The sequence below is a fragment of the Indicator indicator genome, chromosome 21 (assembly GCF_027791375.1).
Source record: "Indicator indicator isolate 239-I01 chromosome 21, UM_Iind_1.1, whole genome shotgun sequence".
Taxonomy (NCBI): domain Eukaryota; kingdom Metazoa; phylum Chordata; class Aves; order Piciformes; family Indicatoridae; genus Indicator; species Indicator indicator.
The window spans coordinates 18,801,891-18,816,909 of NC_072030.1; the positions used below are offsets into that span (position 1 = coordinate 18,801,891).

General features: G+C 58.2%; 1 protein-coding gene across 1 annotated transcript; it reads left to right on the forward strand.

Annotated features, from left to right (window-relative positions):
- The first annotated feature begins 934 nt into the window (after positions 1-934).
- Positions 935-9,890, forward strand: PSMD13 (proteasome 26S subunit, non-ATPase 13). Its single transcript, XM_054390709.1, has 13 exons — positions 935-1,032; positions 1,749-1,827; positions 2,695-2,729; positions 2,808-2,863; positions 3,191-3,234; positions 3,473-3,559; positions 4,182-4,353; positions 4,843-4,922; positions 5,004-5,129; positions 5,816-5,878; positions 6,719-6,799; positions 8,312-8,428; positions 9,173-9,890. Exons 1-13 carry the CDS (start codon positions 938-940, stop codon positions 9,266-9,268), a joined length of 1,131 nt encoding a protein of 376 aa, XP_054246684.1. The 5' UTR covers positions 935-937; the 3' UTR covers positions 9,269-9,890.
- Positions 9,891-15,019: the final 5,129 nt, after the last annotated feature.

Consider the following 15,019-nt stretch of genomic DNA (forward strand, 5'->3'; position numbering starts at 1 on the left):
TACAGAGCCATAAGATCTCCCCTCAGCCTCTTTTTCTCCTGGCTGAACACCCGCAGGTCCCTCAGCTGCTCACCAGCCCTGTTCTCCAGACTGTTCACCAACTTCCTTGCCCTTCTCTGGATGCATGCCAGCCTCTCGATGTCCTTCTTGGAGTGCAGGGCCCAAAACTGAACCCAGGATTCCAGGTGTGGCCTCAGCAGCGCCCAGTACAGGGGGACGACCCCTGCCCTGGTCCTGCTGGCCACACTCCTGCTAACCCAAGCCCGGATGCTGGTGCCCTTCTTGAACACCTGGGCACACCCTGCCTCATCTCCAGCCACTGTCACCTGCACCCGCACGTCCTTTTCCACAAGGCTGTTTCCAGCCACTGCTCCTAGCCTGGAGCCTCCAAGGGCAGGAGCCGGCGCTTGGCCTGGTTGAGCCTCATCCCACTGGCCTCGGCCCGATCCAGCCCGGCCTGTTGCCGCTCTCAGCACCCTGGGGACCCCGTGCCTCCCCGCAGGCTGCCTCCCCGCAGGCTGCCCGCCCCCCAGCCCGATCCCGTCCCGGGCTCACCCGCCGCCAGCAGCCGGCCGCCGCGCCGAGCGCCGCGCTCCATGGCCGGGGCCGCGCTCCCCGCCGGGCACCCTGCGCCGCGCTACCGCAATACCTGGAGTAGCCGCGCCCGCGGCGGCGGCAGCGCCCGCAGCGGCATCCCGCCCCCGGCCCGTCCCGTCCCGCCGCGCTCCTTTTGGGGCCGTTTCGGCTTTTTTCGGGTGTTCGCGAGGCGGCCGAGGGCAGGCGGCGCGCGCGGCGTTGCCATGGTGACGGCGGCGCGGGGAGGGGGAGCGGCGCTGAGGGGTCCTACGGTACCTAGCGTGCCCCGCGCGGTGCCGGAAGTGAGTGTGCATTTCCGGCGGGCGCGAGCGCGGCCGGCGGCCCTGCCTCTACCGCCGCCATGAAGGACGTGCCGGGCTTCCTGCAGCAGAGCCAGAGCTCGGGGCCGGGGCAGGCCGCCGTCTGGCACCGTCTCGAGGAGCTGTACAACAAGAAGTGAGCGGGGCCGGGGGGCTGTGCCGCTAACTCCTGCACCCGGGGAGGGGGCTGCCGCCCTCCGCCCGCGTCCCGCGGGGCTCTGCTGTGGCGCTGCGCCCCACCACGCAGCGTTCCGGGGTCTGTCCCGCAGGGAGCGGAGTCCGTCCCGGCCTGGCTCCCGGAGAGCGGGGCTCCGCGGCCTCTTTCCGGCCTGCTGGACCGGTCTGACGAGCGCTCCCAGGGCGGCAACGGGCAGATCCCCCTGCGTCCTTTTGGTACCTTAGGGATTGATAAACCACCTTCTACGCAGCCGCTGAAAGTCGGGGAGTAAAGTATCCTTGAATCATTTCCCTCGGGATTTTTATATGTCGGGAGAAACTTTGGAGTGAGGGTGTTGGAGCCCTGGAGCAGGCTGTCCAGGGACGTTGTGGAGTCTCCTCTGGAGAGCTTTCAAGTCCCCTTGGCCATTGTGCTCCTGGGCAAGCTGCGGTGGGTGCCCTGCTTTAGCAGGGGGGTTGGACTGGATCCTCTCTAGAGGACCCTTCCAACCTCACCATGCTGGGACTCTGTGGGTCTCTGCCACTAGTCTTTGTGACTGGTTTGTCTCTGTCATTAGTCGCAGCAGCACAGACAGGCAAACTCAACAAACTTTTGAGTGTGTGATACTGGATATGGTGTGAGTTGAAGGCTGGTATGAAGTATGAACTCACTGAGTGACCTTCTTCCTTCCTAAGGCTCTGGCACCAGCTGACTCTGCAAGTTTTGGACTTTGTTCAGGACCCTTGCTTTGCCCAAGGAGATGGACTCATCAAGGTGAGGTGCTTGGCTGTTACCAAGGGGTTAGGTTTGCTGTGGTGAAGAGGGATGGTAGTTTCGTGTTAGTGAAAAGTAAGATTCAGCTTTGGCAAGTTGTTCACTAGGGGAATTCAGCTTCCTGGGGCTTGTGCACTGCATGTGAGTGTGCAGGATTTGGCAGGATCTGCCAGAGTGTGTCAATTTGAAAAGCTTCGCAATGATTCTTTAACTTCATTCCCAGATCATCTTTGGGGGGGAGGGAGTACAGAAAGGGAGCCTTTTGTTTTCTCTTTTCTAATAAGGGATTTGCAACTGCAAATGTGGGATGGGTTGTGAGATGTTCACACATGCCTCAGAGTATTTGCTGGGTTTGTTCCACTCCTCTCTGGGAGCTTCTGTTTCTGAAGGTAACAGCAGGCTCAGGCCACAGTCCCATATTCTCTTTGTGCTGTAATCCTGTACTTCTGCTTTCCTTTGTGTTTTTAGGTTTAAATCCACTTTCCCAGGAGGTATTATTTCCCCGGTGAAGAGCTGTGGGTTTCTAGAGTCTTTTTTCCCCAATGGTGCAAAGAGACATTGGGAAGCTTCAGGCCTGTGCTGCTTGTGTAGTGATAACTGAAGCTGCCCCAGGCCATCCTGGGGCAGGGAGGTGTTGGGGAGTAGCTTGAGAGTTTCTTGAGTCACTCCTTGATGTTGGGAGGAGGTTGCAGAGATAGAATTAACTAAACCCAGCAGTCTGGGGCTCCTGGATGCTGCACAGTGTAATGTTCTGTATGGGGTGCCCACTGCTTGGCTGGAGAAAGAAGCTGCTGAGAGTGCAGGGGAGAGTGGTGGCTGGAAGGGAAGGTGCCTGTGCCCTGACTGTCCCTCCCTTTGTACCTGCAGCTCTATGAGAACTTCATCAGTGAGTTTGAGCACAGGTGAGTTTGTCTGCTGGGAGGCTGGGGGCTCACCTGCTGCTGGCTGAGGCTGCTCTGACAGAAGGTTCTTTGTTCTAGGGTGAACCCCTTGTCCCTGGTCGAGATCATCCTTCACGTGGTCAGGCAGATGACAGGTCAGTGTCCTTGGCTCTCACTGCAGGAGGTTTAGCAACTGGTGCCTGGGAAATGTGAGCAGCTAACAGCAGCAGCTAAACCCTCAGAGTTCAGCTGGTGTCTTTCTGGTGTGCTGAGAAAGGAGAACACTCATCCAGAGAGCTGCTGCCTCACAGAGAAGGGGCTGGGGGCAGAGCCTGCTGTCAGTGGCAGGAGTGGAGGTTCAGCAGTGCACTGCACAGAACACACAGCCCAGGCTGCATCAGCCCAGGGGAAGGATCTGTCTCTAGGCTGAGATTTAGCTCCGTGGGAGCTCCTGAAAGTGTTGTTCTTTTTTTCCTTTCCAGATCCCAATGTGGCTCTTACATTCCTGGAAAAGACTCGAGAGAAGGTATTTTTGAAGTTGTTTTTCTGGCAGGCCCCCTGCAGGGACTGGTTTGTGCAGGGGTGTGGAGGGTCCAGCTGAAGAGGCAGGGCAGGGGTGTGTGTGATGCAGGACACCTACTCCTGCTCTCAGCTCTGTACTTCAGGAAGATGTTAACAAGTGTAGTGCCTGCAGCCCTCTGCAAGATTCAGGAGCCCACCTAGCTGCAGGGTAGCTCTCTCTTAACAGATGTCTTTGGCTGCAGGTGAAAAGCAGTGATGAAGCTGTCATCTTGTGCAAGACAGCCATTGGGGCACTCAAACTGAACATTGGGGACCTGCAGGTCACGAAGGTGAGCTGCTGACTTCAGCTGGGGGGGTTCACTGCTGTGTCTGTGCTTCAGTCTGGACTGAGATGGTAAATCTGCAGCCGCTGTGGCTCTGCTTTACAACCTGGGGAGTGTAAAAGTTCCTGTGTGGTGCTTGTGGCCAAACCTCTGAGGGTTCAGTTGGCCTGCAGCTGGTCACTGCAGTTCTGTGTGCACAGCTCAGGAGAGAGGATGTCCTGGTCTCACCCAGTTCCTAGCTCTCCTGAGCTCCTCTTGGCTAGCTGCTGCTGAGCTGGAGCATCAATTGTGCTGAGGGGGTGACCATTGCATCTCTGGGCTCTCTGCAGAGCCAGCTCTTAAAGCTGCAGCTTTGTCCCTTAGGGCACTGGTGGCTTTGGGGGCTGTGTGTCTGTGTCTAAGTGCAGCTGCAGGGCTGTGCTTTAGGGGTGTCTGTGCCTAACCATGTGAGGAGCTGATGCCATTGCTGTTTGCAGTGCTGTGGTCTCATCTGCTGCTCTGCTGGGTGGCTTTGAGTCTGGACCACACAGAAGTGCTGTAGCCCTCCCTGTGGGGAGCTGGAGGCTGGGGGGTGTGTGAAAGTGGTTGGACCTTCACCTGTAACAAAGAGGGTTTCACCCTCCTGTAGGAGACCATCGAGGAGGTTGAAGAGATGCTGAACAACCTCCCTGGGGTGACCTCGGTGCACAGCCGCTTCTATGACCTCTCCAGCAAGTACTACCAGACCATAGGCAACCATGCCTCCTACTACAAGGATGCTCTGCGCTTCCTGGGCTGCATTGACGTCAAAGACCTGCCAGGTAGCTCTTCCTTGGCACACCTCCCACTCTGCTCCACCACTTCAGTCTGGAGAACCCCCCTGGCAGAGCACAGGTGCTCCCAGTGTTGCTCTGAACCCACCAGAGCTGGGCCAGGATCTGACTGCAGGGAGGAGCCCCAGGGAGAAGGGCTGGGGGGGGATCTGGGGCAGGATCTGGCTGCAGGGAGGAGCCCCAGGGAGAAGGGCTGGGGGGGGGATCTGGGCCAGGATCTGGCTGCAGGGAGGAGCCCGAGGGAGAAGGGCTGGGGGGGATCTGCTCCTGAGTGGTGGCAGGGGGGGAGGTGCCTTTGTTCTGGTTCCCAAAAGTCTTCACTGTGGATTCAAAAACTGACCTTTTGTGCTGCTGCAGGCTGCTGAATGTCAGGGCTGGAAAGGGGTGCTGAGGAGGGCTGGGGGAGGTCGGCTGTTCTCAGACTGCTGCTGCATCCCAGCTGGGTTTGTGGTTTGGTGGTTGTTGTTTCTCCCCCAGTGTCGGAGCAGCAGGAGCGAGCCTTCACCCTGGGGCTGGCTGGGCTCCTGGGAGAAGGTGTCTATAACTTTGGGGAGCTGGTGAGTGGTGCTGCAGTCCCTCCCTGCTGTGTCAGGAGCTGATTGCTGCCCTGCTAACCCTGTCCTGCCTGGCTCCTGCAGCTGATGCACCCTGTGCTGGAGTCCCTGCGCAGCACCGACCGGCAGTGGCTGATCGACACTCTCTATGCCTTCAACAGTGGCAATGTGGAGACCTTCCAGGCTCTGAAGTCAGCCTGGGGCCAGCAGGTGAGTGAGCAGCCCTGCTCCTGAAGGCCTGGGCTCCAGAGTTCCAGAGGACACTTGGCTTCTGTGGGCCTGTGCCCTAGTTATTCCCAGCTCTGCTGCACTGGTGTCCCTTTAACCACAGCAGTGCTGCACCATCCTCACAGCATCCTTGGTTGTCTTTTGCCTTCCCTCTGAGTCTGGTTGGTTGAAAGAAGGAAGGAGAAATCCAGGGGCAAAGCAACTAGAACCACCCTGTGGTCCTGCACAGGAGAGTCTCTGGTTTCATTGCCATAGTGCCCTTAAGCCCCAGGGCTTCCAGCATGAAATCACAACTCAGAGAGAGTCAGAGATGGTGAATCAAAACATGGAGCAGAATCCAAAGGGTGGTTTCCCCTTGGTGCTGCTGAGTGCTGCCTGACCTGGCTCTGCCAGGCAGCCCTGGCAGCAGTTATGTACAGCTGGGCTGCTGTGTCCCCTTGCCCAGGCCTTGGGGCAGAGGTTGCCAGATCTCTTAAATGCTTCCTGGAACTGGACATTTTTTTAGGGTTTGTTGTATGGAAGCACTGCCAAGTAGTGGGGGGGTGCCCTGGCCTGCTCCCCCCTAAGTGAGGGCATTGGGTCCCCAGGTGGCTTAACTCCTGTGTGTAGCATCCCAAGGTGGGGGGAAGTACTAATGAAGTTAATTGTTCTGTTTTACCCTCCTGCAGCCAGATCTGGCTGCAAATGAAACACTTCTGCTGCAGAAGATTCAGCTGCTGTGTCTCATGGAGGTGAGCTGGGACCTGGGGGGGTTAGAGGTAGGAGGTGGAGAGGAACTGCTCCAGTCACCTGGCACAGGTTCTGTCTGTGCTGGCCTCATTCCCCTTCTCTGACACAGGTGGCTGTAAATAGTCCTCTGCCAGCTTTGCCTGCAGATGGTGCCCAAGGGCAAGGGAGAAGTCCTGTGGTGTGTCCTGGTGGGTGGTGCCAGAGGGATGGGGGAGAAGAGAGTTGTGCATTTTAAGGGTGGGGTCTGAAGTGGTAACTCTTGAAGCATGTTCTGGTAGAGCAAAGATCTCCAAAGCACAGCTAAAATCTGAGTTTTCTCAGCACTCTGAAGCCTTTTCCTGCTGGGTGACCTCCTCTGAAGAGTCTCTTTCCTGTCACTCCAAGGCTTTGGCTCTGTTGCTAGAGGATGAACCTCTGTTGCCTTGGAGCTCTCTCACAAACTGAAACATTGAAGTCACCTGGAGCAGGAGGAGGTTATCCACACCCATGGGGGTGTGAAAAGCAATTCTGCTGCTAGCACTTGGCTGTGGAGAAGGTTTTACCACCCATGGCTGCTGTCTTACCTTGATGGGCACTGAGACCTTCCAGCAGAGCCTGATCTGCTGTGTCTAGGGAGATGGCTCCTCAGGGAAGGTGCTGCTGGAGCAGGCAGGTGTGGAAGGCAGGGCAGGGGGGGCTGCCACTCCTCTCTGCCCTGTGTTTCTTTGAAGCATTTTGATGAAATGTTAGAAACGAAGCTGCTGCTACAGGGCCAGAGCTCAGGGGGGCAGGGTGGGGGGAGAGGCTTTGTGCCCTGGGGGAGCTGAAGCTGTGTGGGATTGATCTGTTTGGTTTTGTCTCAGATGACTTTCACCAGACCTGCCAACCACAGGCAGCTGACCTTTGAAGAGATTGCCAAGAGTGCCAAAGTCACTGTGAACGAGGTGAGTGCAGGCTGAGTGCTGTCCCAGTGCCCCAAGTGAGCTCTGAGGGGAGAAGTTCTCCCTCCTCTTGGCCATTTGCAGAACTTTCTTCTTCTTAAGAAGGAGTTAACTACTTCTTGCTCCTGTTTTGTGGTAAATGAATTTTTGTGGACTCCTAGTCACAGTCTTTGAGTTGGAAGGAGCTCTGCAGGCCATCTGTCCCCACCTGCTCTTGGAACAGGCCTGGATTAGGTTCTGCAGGGCCCTGCCAAGCCACCCTGAGTGCTTCCAAGCAGGGGAAATGTCACTGATGTTTAGTTTTTCTCCCAGTGAGGAATTCTCTTCTGCTGTCCAGCTGGAATCCTGCTGTAGCCAACCCTGCCTGTGGTCTCCTGTCCCTTCCCTGTGCATCTGTGTCAAAGTGGTGCCTCCTCCACTCCCTGCAGGTGCCTTTAGGTACTGGCAGACCCATGAGGTGTCCCAGAAGCCACCTCTTAGCCAGGCTGAACAAGCACAGGGTCTTCTTAACATCACATTCTCAGCCTGCTGATCTTGGCAGCCTGTTTGCTACTCCAGTTCTGCAGTGGCCCTCCCAGACTGGAAGGGGACAGAGTGCTGCAGGTGGGCTCCAGCAGGTGGGATGATGGCAGCCCTTGGCCTGCTGACTGTGGCCTCCCTGGTGCAGAGCAGGACACAGTTCCCCTTTGCTGCAGGGCACACCTCTGGCTCTTGCACAGTTTGCTGTCCCCCCACACTGCCCTGTCCCCCCAGAGTGTTCTCTGGAGCAGATTCACAACCAGTCCCACCTGTGCTGCTGCCTGGGGACATCTCAGCTGCAGGACTCCATGCTCATCCTCACTCTCCTTCATGTTAGCCCAGTCTCTCACCCTCTTCATGGTAGTTCTTATTGCCAGCACATCTGCCTCAGTTTGGTGTCACCTGTGAGATTGTCACCAGCTTGCAGGTGATGAGCTCCTGTCAGGCCCACTACCAGCCCTGAGGGAGATGAAGCTGTTTGGGACCTGCTCAGCTCTGAGCCACCAAGCACTGCTGCCTCAGCTTGGTGCTTCTCCTGGCTTGAGCTGGTTCAGCAGATCCTCCACTCACCTTGTGGCTCTTCCCTCTGCTCTGTGGCTCACCAGCTTGTCCACAAGGATGTGGTTAGGAGGTTTTGTTGAGCACTTGACTAAGGTCAAGAGGCAGAGGGTGCCTGCAGTGCTCTCCTTGACCCCCGAGCCAGGTGGTTCTGGTGCCCATGTTGGTTGGGCACATCTTAGCCATGGCAAAGCCATGTGGACTCTTCCCACTGGCCTTGTCCTTCCTGGGATTGCTAGAGGAGAGAAATCTGCATGTTCAGAAGTCAGGTCTGAAGGCAGGGTTCAAACCTGGAAGAGGAGGGGCTGGAGAGGCTACTGCAGCTCTGCTCCAGTGGTGTGCAGTGCAAAGTCTTCTTCAGGCTGGTGCTAGTTAGAGGCTGGATTGCTCCTGGGGCACACAGGGTGACTGCCACCCTCATGACCATTTGCTGTGCAGGTGGAGCTGCTGGTGATGAAGGCACTGTCAGTGGGCTTGGTGAAGGGCAGCATCGATGAGGTGGACAAGAGGGTGCACATGACCTGGGTGCAGCCACGTGTGCTGGATTTACAGCAGGTAATGCACTGCAGCCCCAGGCAGGGCTCTGGAGTCTGGAGAAGAGGAGGCTGAGAGGGGGTCTGATCAATGCCTATCAATATCTGAGGGGTGGGGGGCAAGGGGAGGAGGCCAGGCTCTTTTCCATGGTGTGCAGTAATAAGCCATGGAGCAGCAGGTACAAGCTTGAACAGAGAAGGTTTCAGCTCAACATGAGGAGAACCTTCTTTACAGTGAGGGTGACAGAGCCCTGGAGCAGGCTGCCCAGAGAGGTTGTGGAGTCTCCTCTGGACACATTCAAACCCCACCTGGGTGCATTCCTGTGCAGACTGCCCTGGGTGCTCCTGCTCTGGCAGGGGGTTGGACTGGATGATCTCTGGAGGTCCCTTCCAACCTCTCATGTTATGTGGTACTGTGTGAGGTGACCCCCAGATGAAAATGGGACCTGGGAAGGGTCAGTGTTTGAGAGCTGCTCTCGTTGGGTGCTTCTTGAAGCTGCTCAGGGAAGGAGGAGGCAGATCAGCTTTTCCTCTTTGCCTTTTACAGCCCCAGCTTTAGCTCTGCCCTGGGCTGTGGGGGCATAGGCTGTAAGTCTATGGGTGGGACATGAGTGACACTTCTGAAAGCCACACAGACCACCAAGGCACAGAAGTGCTGTGGCTGTGTTCTGCAGGAGGCTGTTTGGCTGCCTGCCTCTAGCCTCCAGCTGGATGCTGGCAGTGGCAGCAGTGGGGACAGCCAAGTTCTCCTGGGCTTGCCTTGCAGATCAAAGGGATGAAGGACCGCCTGGAGTTTTGGTGCACAGATGTGAGGAGCATGGAGATGCTGGTGGAGCACCAAGCCCACGACATCCTGACATAGAGGACCTTGCACTACCCCTGGGAGAGTAAATCCTACTGCCAGTGATGCCAGCAGCACTCAGCCCCCTGACTGCTCTGCATTCTCTTGGAGGGGAGGCTGGGCAGAGGGGCAGCAGCCTCCTGACTTTGGTGGGAGGAGGAAGTGGCCTTTTGCTGTGTAACCCTTTGGTGCTTGGAGTCAAGACTTCCCTACCTGCTCGCCCTGGTGGCACTGACCATGGGGGCTCCCATCCTGCTCTGGCATGGCAGGACCAAGGCTGCTGGTGGTGCCAGCAGGCTTGTGCTGGGCGCTGCTGGTTGCATGTCATAAGAGTGGGGATGGTTTGCTGGGTGCAGGGGCAGCAGAAGCTCCTGGTGCTGTTGTGTGGAGCAGGACCTGGTGGTGTTGGCCTTAGGAGGCCTTCCCAGAGCCCTCTCCCCCTGCCCCCACAGCAGCAATACCCAAACCATCTCTTTCCCTTTGCTCTCTTCCTCCACAGCCCCTCCCTGCAGCAGGGGAGTGTTCACTCCACCAAAGGGTTTCTCCAGGGTCACTGCTCAGTGGCTGTGTTTTTATATCCTGGGGGGGTGGTTGTCTCTTCCCAACACTTTGCTGAGGTGAGGTGCAGCAGAGCATTGCTGAATAAACTTCTCTGCCTTCCCTTTGCCCCAGTGCTGGGTTTGTCTCCATACCCAGCAGAGAGCAGCCTCTGGACTGCCTTGGAGTGTCCTGCTACAAACCCTCTGCCCAAGGACAAAGATCTAAACAGCTGCTCAAGAGCTTTGCATGGTGTGTAGCACCTTAGCCTGTGCTCTTTTGAGTTCCTTTTCAGGAAGCTGTGGTCCTGGAGCCTTTTCTGGAGCTGAGTAATCAGCACTGAGCCAAAGAGCCTCCCCAAGGCCTCCAGCAACAGGGTCCTGTTCTGGTTTTGCCTCTTCACTGCTACTTCAGAAGCATTCAGGAACCTGAGGACTTCACCTTGCTGCTGGGGGCAGTTGTTCTAGGGGTGGAAGCCTGGCCAGGTCCTGCTGCAGAGCCTCCTGACTCCACAGCAGAGCAGCACTGCCACCCAACTTGGTGTCACCTGCATACTACTGAGGGTCTCTGGACCCCCCTTGTCCAGCTCAGTGGGAAGGCTCTTAGAGAGAGGTGCTCCCAGCAACTGAGCCCTGGGGGCACCACCACTGACCAGCCCCCAGCTGGGTTTGATTCCACTCCCAGCACTCTGAGCCCAGCCAGCAGTGCTTTCACCCAGCAAAGGGTGTGCCCATGCACAGCCTGAGCAGCCAGGCCCTCCAGGAGGGTGCTGTGGGGAACACTGTTCCCTGGCCTCTGCTCTGCACTTCACTGCTCCTGGAGAAGGCAAAAGCTGCAGTGGGAAAGCTCTGCCCCTCCCTGCTCCCCTCTGAGCACAGCGTGGCTGAAGCAGAGCCAAGGAGCCATGGGGCTGAGCGCTTTGTGACCTTTAATGCCCAGACTGGGAGGGTCCATCCTGGGTGCAGGTCTGTTCTGGGGCCAGGCCCCCACTCCTGCTTCTGCTGTCGGTGGGGCTCAGGCTCCTGCCCTCACTCCGGCCTGCTCCTGTAGTGCTGCACATGTGCCAGGACCCAGGCGCTGGGGGCCAGGAAGGACACGAACATGGCTGCCATGGCGATGGCTTGTTCCTGCCAGGGCAGAGGGGGCAGGGTTAGGGGGGGTGCACCCTGCCCACGCTGCAGGAGGGGTGCTGGGCTGGTGGCTGCTGCTGCAGCTGAGGCACATCTGGCTGTGTCCCTGGATGGAGCGCATCTGGATGTGTTCCTGGCCCTTCCCAACCTGCCACAGGTCCCCAGGGGCCAAGGGAGGGAGCCTGGGGTGAGCAGAGCAGCTCCCAGCAGCACTGGAGCTGCTCTCTGGGTCTGTCCCCACAACACTGTGTCTCTGGGGGGGACCAGAGTAGCTTGTGACCTTCAGCCAGGCCCTGGCCCTGCAGGAGCCACCACGCCTGACCTTCAGAGGACGTTGGGGAGTGACTTGCACCCAGCAGCCTCTTCTATTTCTGGTGCAGCTCTTGGAGCCCTGGCACCTTTGTCTCTTCCTTTCCTGGGCTAGAAAAGGCATCTCCAGGCTCCTGGTGCACTTAGAAAAGGCAGCAGGGGCTGAAGTCCACCAGTGAGGGCTGGAGGTGAGCCCCAGCCAGGATTTGGGGTGCCAAAGCTCCTTTGTGCCCAAGCTCATTTCAGCAGCCCAGCAGGGGCTGCCCAGCTCCTGTCCTGGGGGCATCTTCCCAGAGGGCAGGAGGGGCTGAGAGGCTCTGGCTCTGCCAGGAGCAGACCCCAGCCCTGCCCATGGGGGGAGAGCTCTGGGGTGAGTGTCCCATGGCAGGTAGGGACAGCGAGGCCCAGGCCTGTCCCTGGGCTGGCAGCATGCCCGGAGGGACTGGCAGTGCTATGCCCACCCCGAGGTGCCCAGGCTGCCCATGCCTTACCCTCCCTGGGGGCACCCCAGGCTGCAAGGAGCCCTCAGCAGGGACTTCAAAGGCTAAAAAAACCCCAGGCTTGTAAGGGTAAAATAAAATGGAAGCATTTTACTGGAGGGGGAGCAGGCCCTGTCCCCCCCTCTGTGAGGCACAGGCTGCAGCTGGCACTGCTCTGGGGGCTCCTTCCTTTTTCTTTCCCCTTCCCCTTTCACTCCCACCAACAATAATTTGGCTCCAATGCCCCTGGGAGCAGGTGGCTTCCCCCTCCCATTTCCAGCCCCCCCAGGCTACTCACAGCAGCAGAGAGCTGGTGCTCAGGTGGGCTGGAGCTGAGCAGTGCCCGGGGGCTCCGTGGGGTCCGCAGGAGGGTGCCCAGCAGGGCTGTGCCCTGCCTAAAGCCCAGCATGGCTCTGGGGATGAGTGGCTGCTCTGCTCCCTGTGCCTGCCTGCAGCTGCCCAGCCTGTCACTGTCACACTGCCACCTCCCCCAGCTGCCACCTCCCCTCGGCACAGGGCTTGCTGCTCTCCCAAAGGCACAGAGCCCTCCCCCTGCAAGATGTGCCCAAATCCCTCACACAGTTTGTGTTTTGTTTTTCTTTAAGCATTTTTTTCTCTCCTCCCAGCCCCCAGCTCCCCCCTCTGGACTGAAGCCCCTGTCCCCTTCCAGCCAGGTGGGGCCTCTCTGGGTGCTCTGCTGCAGGGCAGATTCTTCCCTCTGGCTCCTGACCTCTGCCAGCACTCAAACTCCCTGCACCTTCCTTGGGCCCCTGTGGATGTGATGTCTGATCTCTGAGCAGGACCTGCTTGGCCTATCCAGGCTGGTGGCTTCTCCATCTGCCCTTAGGGCTCAGTGTTTGCAGAGGCTCGGCCCCAGCTGCTCCTTTCATGGTGTGATCTGGCCCCAGGCTGTCTAAAGAGATCCATTGCCACTCTTTGATCAAGGAGGGCTTGGATCTTGCACAAGCAGCATCCAACTTGTCCCAACCTGACAGCAGAAGTGGCTGAAAGCCTTCAGCCTAGGCCTGGTTCCTCCCACGTGTGGATGCTTGTCAGCCGCAGTGGTGTCCCTTCAGCTCCAGCACAGCCCTGTGTCTCAGCCCTGAATCCAGCCCTGCAGAGCTTGCCAGGGCTGGTGTGGAGCTGCTCAGAGCTCTTCCCAAAGCTGGGAATGCCAGCTTCCCCTCCCTGACTCCTTGCAGCTCCTGGGGTGTTTCAGTGCTCCCAGGAGGCTCTTCTGCAGCATGGGGCTGGGTCCTTAGGAGGAGGTCAGAGCTCCCTTCCCAGGACAGCTGCCTTGGGAATGTTATCTATGGAATGTCTCTGTGGGTTGCATGAGTGGGGGCTACTCAAGCACATCTTTGATGAATGATGACTCCTGGTCTTTAAAAGCAGTGAGAGAATATTCTGCCCTCGACTCTGCTGACTGCAGATGGCTTTCCAAAGGCTTTCCTGTGGCTCCCTGCCCAGCAGAGCCTCTTCCCTCAGTGATCTCCATCCAGCAGACAGGAGGGTGAGGGGTGACAGAGCCTCCAACAGTAAAGATTTTTCTTGGGAGCAGTTTCACCTGCCCTGTGAGATGAGAGAGAGGAACAAGTGCTGTTGAGGGCCCCCCTCCAGGTGACAGCTCACACTCACTCTGCTTCCCCTTGGCTGCTTTTCCAGGGCAAGGCCATGCTCAGCTGTGCCTCTGGGTGCTGCTTGTAGCGATGGAAATCCTGCCCTGGGTGTTGTGGGAGCAATTCCCTTCCTCTTCAGGAGGAAGCACCCAGGGAGGAACCATCTGGGCCCAGGTGCTGGTGAGCTGGGAGTGGTTCTGGGTAAAGTAGGACCTCAGGTAGCTGCTCAGCCAGGAGCTGCTGTGCCCTCACACGCTGGCAGCACGGCCATAGCAGCCCCAGAGCAGGCACCTGAGGTGCCCTCCTGCCACCACCCCTCATGTGTTCATCATTGCTGGGTGTGAGGGTGCAGGAAGTGTTCCCTTGGGCCCTTACTGAAGCCCTCCCTTTGGTGCCATGGATCCAGCTCCTGGCCTGCAGCAAGGGCTGATGCTGAGCAACGGTGCTGGGAGCCAGGGGTGACAGCAGCAGTGGCCAGGCTAGCCCAGGGCAGCTGCACGGGTCTTGGTCATGTCCTTTGTGGACAGCAGGAGAGAAATCTTGTTGAGCAGTAAAGCCTTGGGGATTTGCCTTGAGCACGAGCTGAAGGAAAGGACCAATTAAAGCTGGGGAAACAGCTGGGGATGAGCCAGATGTGCTGAAGGGATTGGCCCTGGGGTTCTGAAGTGCCCTGACTGAGCCATGAGGAAATCTTACAGGGTAAGGGACAGCAAGCCCTGGGCGCCCTCCCCTCTGCTCACAGCAGGGTCAGCTGCCCCGGCAGAGCCACTGCAGAGCTGCAGCAGATTTGGGGTTGCTGTGGAAGGGCTTTACTGTGGTGGAGTGGGAGCACAGATCCCTGCACAGCAGAGAGCTGCCCTGGCCAGAGGGCACCCCCAGCGCTCCCCTGGGGCCCTTCTCACATTTCCTGTGTGGCTTTCAGGTGAGAGATGGTCAGAGGCTGCTCTCTCTCTCCCAGTGCCTCCTTCCCAGGGCACAGGACAGCCCTAGGACCTCTGTGCTCCCCACCATGGGTTGTGAGCTCCTCTGGGCAAGCACCTGCGGGCAGGAGAGAGTTCTGGTTGTGAGTTTGGTTTGGTTTGGTTTGTTTGGGTTTGCTTGTTTGGGTTTGTTTGATTTTGTTTGGTTGGTTTGAGTTTGTCGGTTTTTTTATAAGGAGGGGAGGGGGGAAATGCAAAAAAAAAAAAGGGGGGGGGGGGGGGGAATGTTTAAAAAAAAAAAAAAGTGATTTCCTTCCTTCTGCTCCTGGGCGACTTCCGTCCTGCCCCGCGGACAGCCCCAGCGCCGCAGCCTCTGCTGAGCCCTCGGAGCCCTCAGGCAAGCCGCAGCCTCCTGCTCCGCACCCACTGGGGCTGGGGGTTTGCAGCTTCCCTGCAGGCAGCAGCAAGATTTCGAACACAATCCCACCTCGGACACAAGGACACTGAGCGACCCCCGGAGCTGTCAGGGAGGGGTTTCGATGCTGCCAGCCCAGCCGCGGGGGTGCTCTTGCTGCTCTGGGGCCACCCCGGCTCAGAGGGTCCCTCAGAGCTTGATTCATAGCTTTTGCCTTATTTCAGAGCGTGGGTTGCCAGGCACGGCTGGAGCTGTCGGTGTGTCTGATGCACACCCAGCTGCCTCCATGTCTCTGACTCCTGTTAATGTCTTTTCGTGCAGCAAGGAAACAAAAGGCTCCTGCCCCAGCAAGCTGCTGCCCGG